Below are 16,071 nucleotides of genomic sequence, written 5' to 3' on the forward strand. Positions count from 1 at the left end.
GCAACGGCGTTCCCTGTTTTAGGGCCGTTTGTTTTGTTCTCTTGGTAGGCCGTCAAACCCTCTCCCCCCCCTATTGATATAGCAAACACAGCACCGCCCGTCCGCCTGTGCCTGCGGAAAGTCAAATCAAACGAGTAACCACATCAAGGCTGCAAAGCGCCACCGGCTGAGAGACTTGCTGGCTCATCCATCGCTAGCTTTTATCACAATCCGGCCCGGGCTCGTCGATACTTTACACGTTTTTGAGGACTGTCGGTAGACTCTGTCGTGATTTTTGTTTGGTCTCGTGTTTTGCTTGCCGCTGACAATGGCTGATCCCAAATACGCAAACCTGCCGGGAATCGTAAGTGGCTAACGGCTAGCGGGCAGACAGCTCGGCTGCTATGTGGCGGTGCTAAGTCAGCTAGCATCGCTGCCGTGGTCTCCGTTGTCTTGCGTGTTGTTTAATTATTTGTTTACGACTCTCGCTGATGATTGTTTTTTTTTTTTTTTTTTTTTTTTATAAATCTTAGCTGATAACTTGTTCAGCTAATGCAGCGTGTTGTTGTAATAGCCGTTAGCTCAATTCGTGTTGTTGAATGGGCCGGGGCGTTGGCCGGGCTGGCGTCGGTAAACAGGCTAACTTATCTATTTTTTTATTACCTGATTGTTTTACCAGGCATTCAACGAGCCGGACGTGTACGAGACCGGTGACCTCCCAGAAGACGACCAGGCTCAGTTCGAGTCGGTAAGTGTCACTGTTGGATAACTCCGCCGCATGTAAAGCTAACCAGCTAACAACAACAACAAAAAAATGTTTACACCGAATTTTAACGCTCAGAGAAGTGACGTCATCATGTTTATCAGCGTGAAATATACCCGCCTCGCTATGAAAACACGTGGATTACTTTTTTCTTTCACCTCGGTTCATTACGAAGCACGGCTCTTGTCTCCAAGCACTTCAGTTTTAAATATATTTTGTTGTCCCCTCACAAGGTTTTTACCGGGTTTCTGGAGGTATTTCGGTACTGTGGCAGTTATTTGACTTAAACCTGAACATTTTCACAAATGCACTGTCTCCCATAAATACAAAACAAAGCTGAAAGTGGAGCTGTCGTGGCCACAGATTTCATATCTGCTTATTTATACATGGAGAGAAATAAGGGACACGTAGACCAAAATATCTTTGTCGTATCCAAAGACTGTGAATAGTGCTTTGGACAAGACTTGAGGAGAACAAACTATACTGTGTATTTTCATGTCATCGTGATAGTCTTGTGACTTTTAGAAATGTGTCTCCTCTCAGCTGTTGCAAGGGTTCAGTGTTTTTAACAGTGCTTAGCTGGTAAAGCGCTTTGTAAGCAGGTGATGCTGATCTGACTTTGCTTTTGAAACATGTCTGGGCTCTTGACCGACCCGCTGAGTGAATCCTAATTGGCATTTTCCCTCCCGTGTTTCCACATTCATCCTTCCCATTCCCATGTTTTGACTCTTCCCCAAACCCTCCTGGGACCATAGTTTGTACAAGTAAGACTGGCTCCATTTTTCTCTGTGAGCTTCATGCATGTTTTTTTTTTTTTTTTTTTTTATAATCTCATCCACTTTTTCTACCCCTATTGATTGGGATGAAATGAGAAATGGATCAATGGCGTGACACTTTTTGTGCTCTGTAATTCATCATCTTTTGATTGTTTTGAAGTGCTGAGAATTGATTCCTTCCCTCCTATTTTGAGTTGCTCATTTAAACTTTTCAAGGGCATCATAATGTTGATGGGTCTTTAGCAGCACTGATTCACTATTTCACTCGGGCATGCTTTGACAAAGCAGTCAAGGCTCAAGTGCGCATCTGTGTGAGTGAGGCACTGACAGGAGAAAGAAAAGTGTTTGTCTGTTTGTTCTGGAGATTTCCCTTAACCTGTTGTCGTCATGTTCTAACAATTGCTTCTTGGCTAACCACGCTATTCTTACTAACGGGACTTTTAAAAGCCTCTTTACACTGTGTGATAACTTCTTTCAGGTTCATTGCATGTCACTAATCATGGTGGTTACAATATCAAAACAAATCTTAGTCACAATCTGCAATGGACTATAAATGATCAACTTTGAGATGGTTTGATGAATACCTGGTGAATCATTGTGTTATGTTGTAAAAAATGTACATGCCGCCAGACAAAAATTCAGGTCTGGCCGTGGCGCTGGTACACATGTACCACAAGATATCTTTTGTTGCCTGTTTCTACTTCCTTTTTTGTTTTGCCTCCCCCCCTTTTTTTTTTTTTAGTATGCCTCTTACTTTATTTGTTGCGCTGGCCCGTTTATTCGACATCATTTAATGTAGGGATGCCACAGATTGGTGTCTACACTAATACTGACTTAATGGGTGAGTGATGGGACTGATTGACAACGAGATGATAGTTTTCATCTTTGTCAGTGTCATAAGATTCTGCTGTTACATTTATTCAGTCACAGCGAGCTGCGGACGAAGCTTTGTAGTCACTCGCCTTTTGGAACAAACTCCTCCACAGTGGAGCCACTTTAAGCCATGCTATTTTTTTGCTTTGCAAAAGTGAAATTTTGACATTATCACAATATGAATATTTGTATCTTATTGAAAATTATGCCAGTATTATCGTTAATGATACAATATGGTATCTAGCAGTGCAAAGTCCACCATCTTGGAATGATGATCACATATATTGTATATATGTTTATCTGGAAAAGTCCAAAATCACACAATGTACAGGGGCTTGAACTTGGATATATGTCATCAACTGCTTCAGTTCAGTTTAGCATTTAGGATGAACTGCATGTTACTAAAAAGAAACTCACTCCAACTGAATGATCTTCTGATCAAAAACTGTTTCTGTGACAGAATGCAGTTTAGGGTTTTCTGACTTCTTTTAGACACCCTTAAACCACCCGTTACCCTTCACTCTAACTCACAGATTGGTTTCTTTTTTAAGAAACCAATCTCCTTTTTTTTTAATAAACTACAGTATGGTATGAAAAGAGAAAGTAACATGGTGGTGTTAACGGAGCATCTTACCACCCTGAATAGGGGGAAGAAAGAAAGAATTGGAGACATCAGAAGCTGTCCAAAGTGACCAAAGTGTCTCCAGGGTTTTAACTCTCAGAACACTGCTGTCTTTCTTATCTCTCCCCAACCCTGGCCAACTGTTCCTGTTGTGTGCATGGCATGTGATAACCACATTAATCTGTGTTGTCTCTCTCTCTCTCTCTCTCTCCCCCCCCCCCCTCCTCCCCCCCTACTTTTTTTTCTCTCCCTCTGCTCTTCTGTTATTTTCTCTAACTCTCTTTGGAAACCCAAGGAGCTGGTAAGAGCCTGACTAACTCTCCTCCTCTTCCTCCTCCTCCTCCTCTTCCTCCTCATGACATCTGTGTAACCGTCTCGTGTTTTGTGTGCGGTTTTTATCCAAATCTGTGTGTGTGCTCGCTCATGTCATCCATCTGTATGTGTCAGTGGTGTTTTAATCCTATCCATAACACATCAGAATTGATCACTAGAAAGTCCTGATCAAATGATCCATGTTATTCTGTGCTCCCTGGAATCACTAATCAAAGAGCTGTCATTTAGAAAAGTAAATTGTTTAGCTGTGATTTTGCCTTTTTTCACTCATGTAACACTTTCTTACCATAGTAGACATGTAGCACATTGAAAGCAAATTATTTGTATCACAGTTAAACCTTTTGAAAAATGGTCCTAAGATTCTACAATCAATCTTGGGTAAAACTATGGTTGTGACATATTTCATTTTGCATGTTGGTCTCCTGCCTGCAACTCTAAATTATGTTGAAATAATCTGGTTCTTCCAAAAATGACCGAAAATGATGGATGTGAAGATTTTTCTTATTCATTTATACAAAGGCTTTTGATTTCTGAGCGTAAAACATAATACACTTAATCCAGTCTCTTTGTAAATTATATTTTGGGGCAGTGATCAAGCATATGTTTTCCTGTCAAGTGTTCCCTGGGCCTCGAGACTTCTGATTCGCTGGTTCAGTTAGCTGAGGCTCACTTTTAAGTCTTTGTACATGCACTGTATGATTGTTGTTTATCTGACTTTTTTTTTTTTCTGGTGTTTGAATGACAGGAGGAGCTTTGCAGTGACAGCGTGGAGAGGATTGTGGTTAACCCCAATGCAGCCTATGACAAGTTCAAAGACAAGCATGTCACCACCAAGGGACTCGGTCAGTTTATAGTGGATGATAAACCGCTTTTTATAACTTTTTAACTAAAACGATACTATGTTGGGTGGTATTCTGTGTGTTTTTCTGGCCTCAGAACCAACAAGGAATTAATCCCAGTAAGTACTGTTGAACTAAACACTTATGATGCTTATTTTTCTGTGCCATTGAGCTCCATTGTTTTCCACATCACGTTGCTCACTGTGGTGCAAATCTGCGAATGGTAAAAAAAAAAAAAAAAAGTCTATCAGATGCACCTTTTCCTACTGTCTGAGTAAAGTTGTCGAGAAACTACAACATTTATTTTATTTTATTATATATTTGTTGACCCACTTTTAATGTCTTCAGTAGGAACGAACAAACTTGTGGCTTTCAGTTTGGGGGAGTCTGAAAATATTGAGAGACTGACTAACTCGTTAACGTGATATTTATGGACGGTCACAAAAATATTCTGTACAATATTGACAGCCATAACTTTTCACCTGCATCTTAGGGTACATATCATACAGGTATTTTTTTTTTTTTTTTTAAATAGGTATCAACAGTCAGTTCATTGGAGCACTGAATATGAATTAAATTATTGCAAAGATTGGAAAAGGTCATCAAAATTAAACACATCACACAATGCTGCCTTTTATCATGTTCTCACAATGCAATTTTTGCTGCCTTCCCTTCATCAGTTTGGTATCTGACCTTGTTTTTGTAGTTCTTTTTTTTTTTAATGGTTTTTACAAAAAATGTTTACTGTTTTCTAGTGAATTTTTTTTTTTTTTAAAGAGAAATGGAAGTGACCATAAATCCAGAGCATTAAAAAAAAAAAAAAAAATCCGACTTGAAATATTCAATTCCCTTTTGTTATTGCTGTAACAACCTAGATTGGTATTCATGCCAACATCAGTCAGCTTTTATCGTCCGATTCTCACTTTCTCTTACAAAGCATTTGTCTCTTTTTCACAGACTTCTCAGACAGAATCAGTAAGAGCAGAAGGGTGGGCTACGAGTCGGGAGATTTTGAAATTGTGAGTACATTCTGTTCAGCAGAAATCCATCACTTTACTTTTTATTCTTTCAGAAGGTGAGCCACTTTGATCCAACATTATTATTTTTATTTCACTCACTACAGTATGTAGTGTTTTCTGATAAATCTGAGATGGTGGTGTTGTATGATCGTTTGTCCCAGGGCTGCTCTTCCTGTACTAGACCCACTTTGCTGTTGTGTAATATTCATACCATTTCTCTGCTCTCTCATCTTTTCTTTGTTTAGCTGGGAGAAGGCTGCGGAGTGAAGGAGACGCCCCAGCAGAAGTATCAGCGCCTGGTGAACGAGATCCAGGAGCTCACTCAGGAGGTGGACGCCATCCAGGTGGACTGCCAGCATTACACATGCGCACACACACACACACACACACACACACACACACACACACACTTCCTCTTTTACCAAAAGAGTCTGCAAGGGATGGAATTCTCCTGTTGGGCAGCCTTTATCTTGATGCCTGCACATAAATTCAATAGCCCCCCCCCTATGGGACCCTCCCCCACTTCACTCAAAGACCATGTAATCATGTATTTATTAAGAGGAGTTCAACCTTTTGGTTGGAACAGTTTCACTGGTGAAATATTTATGCTCGGTTCACACAGTTGCACCAGAGACCTGAGAATGCGATCCAAAGTGCAGCGCGGTGCGTGCACTGAAGCTTTAAGTTCACACTGGAAAAAAAAAGTTTTGATTAAAATTAATGGGATTTCTTTTCAGACTAACAAAGACCCTTGAACGAGGACACTAATTAAACTTTGCATGTCATTAACTTGGCTGCGCACACACACTGCAGGGTCTACTACGCTACACAACCAAAACCGAATTCAAACTCGAGATGTGATCTGCTGGTTGTTTGTGACAGAATACTTCTGTTTGAGCTCATGCAGGTCAGGCTGGCAGAATATATGCAGCCTGGCTGTGGGTGGTTCAAACGGGTTCTCTGCTACAGTCTGTAAATTTTATGTTATAAAATAACTCCTTGGAGCAATTTACATTCTCCAAGTAATATGTGGTCATCCATCAGGGGAAATGGACCAAATGAAAGAGTCAAATTTTGCATGCTGGGGCGAGAACATTGACTTTGACAGGGAACAGATTAATTGTGGAATAATGGATTAGTGCAATCATATTATGCCAGAATATCATTTCACACCAAAAATCTGACTGTGTGCAAAATTGGATCTGACGACAGTAGAATATTAGGTCATGAAATGAACTCTGCTATTGTGAATGTTTAAGGAATATTCTGCTTTGTTTCTACTTGGGTCTTACTCTCATAATTGTAGATGTTTATATCATGAATTATAATCACTTTGTCATAATTTTGTAATATCTTCAGGAAATGTGGCTCCAGAAAAAAACGTCATCAAAGAAAGCACCCAAAAACTGTAGATAGGAACTTGAATTTGATTTACATTGTTTCAGATTATTTTGTTGTCCAAACAAAACTGAACAAAGAAGTTTAAGGCCCCTGGTTTAATTCCTGTATTTTGATTGGTTACTTGGCCACTTGTAGATCTCCATGCAGTTAGTAGCTGATCCAGAAATAATATTCCCTAAATGCTACTGTTCACATATCTAGTGCAGGAATGTATGCACATATTATGTTTTCCACATTGTTGTCTGGCATTCGACACATGTTGTCTGAGAACAACAGAGCTGGCTGGTCCTGACAGACTTTTAATCCTGCTGTTTGAAACGATGCTGTGCAGACAGCAGTTACTTAAATACTTTTGTGTCGCTCTGCTTCCAGACCGCTACAAAGGAAAGTAACGCAGAGGAGCGCCTCACCCCGGTGGTACTCGCCCAGCAGGCAGCCAAGCTCAAAGAGCAGCTGGTTTCTGCCCACCTCGACTCACTGCTGGGACCACAGGCACACATTAACCTGGCTGACCCAGATGGAGCTTTGGCAAGGTGAGTCTGGGGGGGGGGGGGGGGGACTATGAAGCAAGTAAGAGGACAAACATCTGGAATCTGGGAGTTTACACCAGAGGTTTTCAAAACGTTTTGGGGCGAAGGCGCATCAAGGGTCAAACCAGAACATCAAGGCACAACAAATTCAAGTTGCTTATTGGTTAAGACGAATACCTCGCGCGTTATGATTAGGCTGTAATGTCGTTAGTGAGATTTGACCCATATTTCAATACAGAAGATTGTTATATAGTTATAATCAAAGAGGCAAGCGTTTCATAAATATATCACAAATGCATTGAAGTGCACTCTTTTGTCGGTCGGGGTAGCTGTGAAAGAAACCTGTCTGTTCTGTCAATGCAGAATGTAAAAGTAGGCAACGGTGACACCTATCCTAGCAAACATGAACTGTCCCATGAGCCTTTGCACTCATAACATGGAACCAACAATAATTTGAGCAATCGCATTCTCCGATCGCCGCAGTCATCGTCCTCCCCAGACCTGAATTTTTTTTTCTAAATCAAACTGAGAACAATATTAAAGGCCATTCACATTAGAAAATAGTTTTGATTGTTGTAAATGCAGTAAGTGACGACCTACAAAAAAAAGGGACGTCATTAGTGTATTTAAGATACTGTTTGATGAGCCCATATAAATTTGCATTGAATTCCTCTGCACACTGTACCTCTCGGCACAGAAGCGTTGCTTTCCACAACAACCTATTAGCTGCTCCCAGAGTGATGGCCGAGTGGGCAGCAGAGAAATGGAAAGAAAAAGGATAGTTTGAAAAAAAAACTTGAGTCAGCAAGAGACTTTCAGAGAGAAAATCGATGGAATTCATCTCACTGAGTTTGAGACTACAACCCAGATATATGGCGACAGAGTAGGAAGCGAAAGGCAGTACAGCTGGTGTCAAATGCCCACATAAATGTTGCCTATCTCAATGTGGCAGCACCTGGAAAGCACCACAACTGACTGACCGATGTCTGTGAAAGGGCAATAAAAACTGGAGGTGAGAGAAGACCGTGCGAGCTTGGAAACCTGTCAGACCTCAGCTGAGCAGGAGAGAAAAAGAAGCTGTGACATAAATGAGAGAAAGGGAAGAAAGTGAGGAAAATTGTGAGGAAAAGAAAAAGAGTGAAGCCTAAGCTTGCAGTTTACAAAAGAGCCTGAAAAGATCGGAAGCAAGGAAGAGGAGGGGGATCACACAGACATAGCAGCACATGGGGCTTCTAACAACATTGAATATGTAATCCTTTTGTGTCTTGCTTTCCTTCCTTCCCGCAGGCGTCTGCTCACCCAGCTGGAAGTGGCCAAGGGCGGCCGTGGCGGCGCCGCGGAAGACGGCAAGCCGACGGCATCGACCAAGGGCCCAGATGGAGTGGTACTCTACGAGCTACACAGCAGACCAGAGCAGGAAAAATTCAATGAGTCTGCCAAGGTAAAGTGGAGAAGGGAGGAGGAGACGGCAGGGTCAAGTGTCTGGGACGAACGAACGCACAAAATGATCAAGTGTTTAATCCGAACGAGCTCCTCGACGTGCTTTGTTTTCATTCTCGTGAGAGGATTGTCAGAATATTTGATGGCAACAAACAGGAAAATAGAGGAAGGTGTGTGCGTGGGCGTTTGTGCGTGTGTGTGTGTGGGCATTTGTGTGTATTTGTGTGTGCGTGGGCATTTGTGTGCGTCTGGTGGGATGCTGTTGTCACTGCCAGCCATGTGTTGCCTTGTTTCTGTCCCTGTAGATGGCGGAATTGGAGAAGCGTCTAGCTGAGCTGGAGATAGCTGTTGGCTCAGGATCAGACAAGCAGGTACACGCCGAGTCACGCACACACATTTACACACAAACATCCTCTCTAATGCTTTTCTCTCACATTCAGACTCACACCAGCAGAATTTCCATGCCTCTGTTGATTTGCAACCATCCGCAAAGTGAAATTGAAATAAAATCTCCCACTTGGTTTATGTAAATTACGGGGGTGGCTTCATTTTTGTATTCATTGTCTTGACTTTGTAGGGACCTCTGAGTGCCGGCGTTCAAGGAGCCAGTCTGATGGTGAGAAGTCGACCGCTGTGTTTATAGCACGCTCTGTGTGGAGTTTGTCTGTGCATTCGTAACTCTGTGATGTGCAGCCAGAGAACTGGGTCATGCTTCAAAGATGACACCAGTTCCTCCGAGTTTGTTTGTTTGTTTGTTTGTTGTTGTTGTGGTGGCGGTGCCAGTAGTCGGAGAAAGAACACCAAGTCCTGAATGCAAGTGTCGTGTATAACTTTGTGCGTTTCTTTGTATCAGGACACCATCGAGCTCCTGCAGGCGAGGGTCAGCGCTCTGGACTCTGCTACTCTGGATCAAGTGGAGGCAAGACTGCAGGTGACTAGTCCCTACACAGCACGTGATCGTGAGGGGGAGGAAACTGTTTCACATGAACACAACAGTCAGTTGCATTTTTGATTACGTTCTGATTTGAAAGCCTTTCGTGTGCAACTCTCCACCAGACAGTTCTACACTGAACTGCCTTGTTTTTCTTGTTTTAATCTGTCTTTAAATGTAGTCTTCATTTTTTTTTTTTTTTTAATGGGTTTCTATGCCCGTAAATCATTTTGAATTGCCTGGTGTATGAATGGTGCTATATGCCTTGCTCATTATAGAGATTGTTCGGGACGAGCCGACCAAGCGGGCTGACGGCTAGCTTTGCATCACGTCTATCTAACAAAAGTTTGAAAAAACAAAACAAAAACAAGACTCACAACTTTGGTTTTTTTACAAGTTCTCCTTCTCCTTTCCTCTTGTATATATATGTGTATTTACTTTGGCTGGCTCACTAAATAGAATCAAAAGGTAAATCCAAATGTAAATTCAGATTTTTAAATGTGAACCGCAGCTTTTAATAAGGTAGTGACAGTAAATCACAGCGGTAGCAGGTGAGGCATTTGACCGCTCTGAACTGCAACAACCCACAACCCTGAAATGTTGAAAGAGAGCTCGGAGTTGGTGAAATACTGATAATTCTCTTCTTTTTAAGAAAATATTTTTGGAAAAAAACATCTGCCCGGCAGACAGATAACACTGGAAGAGAGATGAGGGAATGAGGTGCAGCAAAGGTCTGGCCAGCTGCGAGTCAAACTGTGGACTTCGCGGTTACGTTGTATTTGCTCGATGGCCTTTACACACCAGGGGCGTGACCAATAAATGACATGAAAATGAAATCGATTCACGCTGGCGTCGATGCAAAATTGCAACAGTTGTTCAAAAGAACAATATATTTGACTACATTGGCTTATTTCATCAGAAAAAATGGAAGGATTTAACATCATCCAGTGAAGATGATCTCATGCTGCTCCTCCTCGCTCAGCAAAAGGAGCAGATTTTGGTACATTAGACAAACCTGATCGTTGCCTGCTTACAAGCAACTACGTTCATGTTCTGTGTAAAACGTATGTCGATATGCAAATTAACCGTGTGGGAAGAAAAAAAATGCACCGATTGTGTGAAGACCTTTTGAACGTTAGGCTACTATGGCATCGTGCTTATATATTTCTTAGCCTCTGAAATATGCAATTTTTCCATACGGTTGGCTTCTCTGAAGTGTAGAAACAGTCCCTTTTTTTTATTTTTTTTATTGCCTTTTAAATGGTACCTCACGCATAATTAGAATAAATGACTTTCTAATGCTTGTGTTCTCTCCCTTCCAGAGTGTCCTCGGGAAGATGAATGAGATTGCTAAACACAAGACAGCGATTGAGGACGCTGAAACACAAAACAAGGTTAGTAATTCCTGCACATCCATCAGTGCAAAAATAAATGCAGTAATGATCTCGGATACATTTTATATTCTGTAAATGGAAACTCGCAACTTGCGCGCTCACACACGGTCCAACTGTGATTCATCTGTTTTCAAAGCACTTTGAATGGAAGACTCTCCCAGCAGACATCTGAGAGCTGACATGTTTTTTTTGTGGGTTTTTTTCAGTTTCCATTCATTTTGTCACTTCACAGAATAAATTGTCTTGCGTGTTCACTCTACGTGAAAAAGTGTTTTATTTGAACACTTCCATGAATCAGTCTGGCAGGCACAATGAAGAGGAGTACTTGCAGTATGTTCAATCTGAATTAAGCGCTGACTTTGCAAATAACTGGTACATTTTTAACCGTTTTAAAACCCGCGTCTTTTTTTTTTTCTTTTCTTTTTTATCAGTTTTTACACACATTTAATAGGCATCGCAGGTCATTTTAATTCTATCATTGTTGCGAGTGGTCCTTTTTTTTTTTTTACAAACCGTTTTAGTAATGTTTTAGTTAAAATGCGATCCGACCGTCGTTACTTTAAAAAGAAGAAGGAAACTGCACAAGCGTGATTTAATATGACATTGTATAAAACAATTTACCTGAACGCAGCATAACTGATGTCACGAGCCATAAAATACCACCGGGGCCGTCACCATGATTCGAAAGCGGTCCTCTCCAGTCTGTCCGGTTTGTAGACCGAGTGAAAGCAATAAAGTTTGAACCTCGGGCTTTGTGAGCGGCACATCTACCATCCACTATCGCAGCAGTGTGGAGTAAAGTCCGACCACAGACGTCAACGTCACCCCACAGCTCAAAATATCAACCGAACAATAGCTACAGCGACACTACTGTATATTGGCTGTAGCGAGTTGTGCGAATTTACATCATTTAGAGTACAATAAACCTCTGCGTAAAATCAGCATGCTCATTTCGCTGCAGGGCTTTTTCCGGATATTAGATATCTCCGTTTTTGCCTGACAGGTGTCGCAGCTGTATGACGTGGTGCAGAAGTGGGATGCCGTGTCCACCTCTATACCTCAGGTGGTGCAGAGGCTCGTCGCTGTCAAGGAGCTGCATGAACAAGGTAACCGGTTGACTTACAAGAAGGCGGTCTGAGACGTACTCTTGTCTGTTCACGTACGCGTGAACCATGAAATGATGACTTTGTGGAGGAGTTCACTTTTTTTTTAAACATTTCAAATGGTTGTCCTCAGTTACTGTGTTGGGTTTATATTACAAATATTGTACTAATTATTGCTGTAGGGGCAAATTTCACCCCAGTAAAGATGATAACAATGAAAACTTGGATAATTTATGTTCTATTCTTTTACGTGAGGGCGGAAGAACCTTGAAATGACACCCATGAGAGTTCAAGGAGAGAATGTATGTAGGTTAGTGGGGGGTGGGGGTGTGGCATTAAAGATTCAAACTATGTAGTCTGTTGCCACGGAACATAACGGGGTATGAACCCGGATCAGGTTTCATCAGGCAGCATCTGTGCCGGGTGGCGATGCTCGGTGCGAAAGATTTCACCAATGAAAACGTCTGCCAGTGAGACAAAAGATGAAAACTACGCAAACATTGGATCCAAATGGATAATAGAATTAGCGTCAACCGTGCTGTTCTATTATAGCAGAGGGCAAAAAAAAAAAAAAAAAATGGTAACAGAATTGGACTAAATCTTGCAATACTGTTAAACACCCCTTTGGGGAGAAGGAGATGCATAATATTACATATCACATTATCATCTTTTTATTATTTAGCACATGAAAGCGGAACCTTGGCATTAATAGATTGTATTGGTAATTCACTTCTGAGAGCTGAAAGAGGTCATTTATCATCGAACCTCTGTTTGTACCGATCTGTCACAGTCTGCAGAACAAGTGTTCTGCGCTCAATAAGCTTTAGCTGCACCTTTTTTTTTTTCTTTTTTTTTTATTCCTCCTGTTCCTTCTTTCCCAATAAAAGAAAATACTTTATTTCATCTTTCAAGCACTCATCACTTTTCAGATTAGATTTCCAGTTAGACCATGTGCCCTCCTACTGTAGCTGAGAACAAAGACATCGCCGTTTTAAACTCTTTTTTATATATATAGTATATATATATATATAAATAAATATATATATATAAGTATATATAAATATATATATATATATATATATAAGTATATATATAATTTTGTTCCCTTTTTCTCTCCAATCCCGCCTTTTATCACTTCAACCCTCCGTCTCACAGCCATGCAGTTTGGCCAGCTGCTGACCCACCTGGACACGACTCAGCAGATGATCAATAACTCCCTGAAGGACAACAACACCCTGCTAACACAGGTAAGAAGTTCACAGCCCTCTTCAACAACTGCTGCATCATGAATTATTTGCAACGCTGCTCGGCGTGCGGAACTGATTTGATGTTGTCACGAGGTGGGCAGTAAAAAAAAATACTTGAAGGTCGACACGAACAGATTTTAAAGTATAGACACAATTTTGATCATTTTACAGGAACTAATCGTTCTGTTGTCAAATGACGGGATTTTCAAACTGTTATTAGTACAATAGTAATACTAATATCATATTAAATTATGATGTACACTAATATTATTAGTATTTCACAGTAGGAGTGAAAATGTTGGCTTCGTTGGGGAAGAAAACTTGGAAGTACTCAACCATTTGGCGATGAAGTCTTTGTATGTGGAATGAATAAGTGTAGAAAGTGTCCTCAAATACACTTGAGAGTGCAGCAATGGCAGCTTTTAATCACTAAAAGCAGCAATTGAACAAAGTGCAGCTCCCTATTAAGAGGACAGACACTCTGTAAAGTCTCTTCTGGTCTCGGCCAATCGAACAGCCTGAGCTTTCACAGTTCAAGGTTTCGTATTTGATGTTTGCTGAAAGTTTGAATCTCCTGAAGTTAGAAAAATCCTGGTCTTTATTTTGATTCAGACTTGTATTTTATTCTGAGAAGTGGAGTGCGGAGAAGGTTATTAAATCTGACACCGACGTGCTTCAGTTATTTCTGGCAGTTTTTGTAGTAGCCTTCAGGAACGTTGCCCTTTTAATGATGGCCGTCAATAACTTTTTCAGCATTTATTGGCGTGTTTCATCTTACATATGCACAACAGATTAACATTGTACAGATACCGATTTATTTTTTTGGATCATGTATTCTCTAAAATATAAAAGGTAAATGTCTTGTTCTCATATTTGAGAGGCTTGAACCACTGAAGGTTTGTTAAAAGATACTTCACCAGTTATTTTATTCAAAAATCATTGCTTGTTTTCTGTCCATCAGTTAGTGGATCAATTATTTTCATGTATTTGTAACAAGCTTCTTTCTATGCTTTTCTGCTATGCTTGTTGTCTTTTACTGCTTCCTCTAATGCTGCTACCATTTCTCTCCACATCCCATCAGTCTCTCCTGTTCACAACTTTCCCTCCAACCCTCACCCCCTCTGTCTTCCTCCTCACCTAACTTTCTTCTTTTTTCTTTTTTTGTTGTCTTCTCGGCAGGTCCAGCAGACGATGAAGGAGAATCTGGTTGCTATAGAGGAGAACTTTGAGGCACTAGATCAGAGGATGAAGAAGGTTTCTAAATAAACGGGTGGCAGAGTTTGGACCGGTTCAGGAGTGTAGAACATGGACAATAAGGAGTTGACTTGAGAGCACAGATGAAGGTGGGGGGGGTGATTGGGGGGGGGTTAACGCTGTCCTTTCTGGCCATCGCCTCTCTTGCGCTCTACTTCCGCCTCTGCCTTTTTTTTTTCACTGAGTGGAATGTTGGATGAAAGTTGAAAAAGACGGAATAACAAACAAGGAGACCAAATGTTCTTGTCCTCCCTCCTTTTCTCTTCCTTTCTCTTGCATCAAACTGATATCAAATGAAAACACTTTTGTCCATTCTATAAAGGCCACTGATTGCAGTCCCCCCCCTGTTAAGCTTATTGAGTTTTAGACTGGAATTGTTTTTATAATTATTAGTATTAAACTTAAGGAATTCTTCCATGCCTTTTGGAGCTTTACACTATTACAGGACTTGTACTGTAAACTTTGGTCAAATTAAATGGATCACAGTAATGTTGGGTTGCTCGATGACACATTTAAAGATGTTGTCGACTGTAAAAATCTGGATCTGTCGTCTTGTATTGTTGTAGCCGGAGCACGTTTGTGTCGGGGCCATGTCACGGAAGGAAAGCTTGTAAATATGCCTGTGTACCTTATTGTTTTCTTCACGCTCAGTCGCTTGTGATTATATTATTATGACTGAGACCAGACGCCACAGACAGACTTTTAATCTGCTTTGTCATTGCCTATAAGTCCACTGTATTGTTCATCTGTGGTCATGGAAACTGGTCAATAAAACAAAGTGCGAAAAGTTTGGCTCCTTTCATTTTATGGTCTAAGGATGTACTTTTAATATATTTTGATCATTATTTACCTAGATGCCTTCATTTTGGCATATCAGGTATGGGTTGAAATTTACGTTTTATGACATCGGAAACTGTTATTGTGCAACCAGCTCCCAGTCTGGGTTTGGGAGGCAGACGCCCTTTACTTTTAAGACGAGTCGTAAAACTTTCTTTTTTGATAAAGCTCATTAGGGTTGTCTTGTGACCCTGAACCGTCCCTTAGTTGTGCTGCTACAGGCTTAAGCTGCTCGGGGACTTCCCATGATGCACTGAGCTCCTCTCCTTTACTCTCTTTTTCACTCTGTGAATTTATACAACCCAGTTAAATGTCTTGAACTTGGTGTCTTCTCTCTTCTGTAGTTTGTGCTTTTCCCCCTTTCTACCCGTGCTTTACTGCAGGCATCTCTGGAGCTGCATGTTTCTGATCTGCGGTTCCCGGCCCCATCAACCCGCCCAGGTTTATCGTTTGTCAATCTGCCGATGCTGTTCTTTTCTCCCTCCGCTCTCACCTCACCCCAACTGGTCGAGGAAGATGGGCGGCCGCCCACCTCCGAGCTTGGATCCGTCGGGAGGTCTTCTCCCCGATAAAAGTGAGATTTTCCTCCCCACTGTAATTCATCTGGGATTTGTTGGGTTCCTTCTTACGACACTATAAAATGTCAACCTCACTGTTAAGTGATCTGGGATGAATTATACTATAGAAACAAAATTTTGTTGAAAAGTTAGAAGTCATTAGTTTCAGGTTT

General features: G+C 41.2%; 1 protein-coding gene across 1 annotated transcript; it reads left to right on the forward strand.

Moving 5' to 3' along the window:
* Positions 1 to 134: 134 nt before the first annotated feature.
* On the forward strand, positions 135 to 15,291 carry dctn2 (dynactin 2 (p50)). Its single transcript, XM_069146933.1, has 14 exons — positions 135 to 343; positions 659 to 727; positions 4,092 to 4,188; positions 5,143 to 5,204; positions 5,450 to 5,548; positions 6,978 to 7,138; positions 8,423 to 8,576; positions 8,881 to 8,946; positions 9,153 to 9,191; positions 9,429 to 9,506; positions 10,829 to 10,900; positions 11,904 to 12,006; positions 13,159 to 13,250; positions 14,430 to 15,291. The coding sequence occupies exons 1-14, from the start codon at positions 308 to 310 to the stop codon at positions 14,514 to 14,516; spliced, it is 1,215 nt and encodes a 404-aa protein (XP_069003034.1). The 5' UTR covers positions 135 to 307; the 3' UTR covers positions 14,517 to 15,291.
* Positions 15,292 to 16,071: the final 780 nt, after the last annotated feature.

The sequence above is a fragment of the Embiotoca jacksoni genome, unplaced genomic scaffold (genome assembly GCF_022577435.1).
Source record: "Embiotoca jacksoni isolate LCO1_2020_lvr unplaced genomic scaffold, fEmbJac1.0.p SCAF_1, whole genome shotgun sequence".
NCBI lineage: Eukaryota > Metazoa > Chordata > Actinopteri > Embiotocidae > Embiotoca > Embiotoca jacksoni.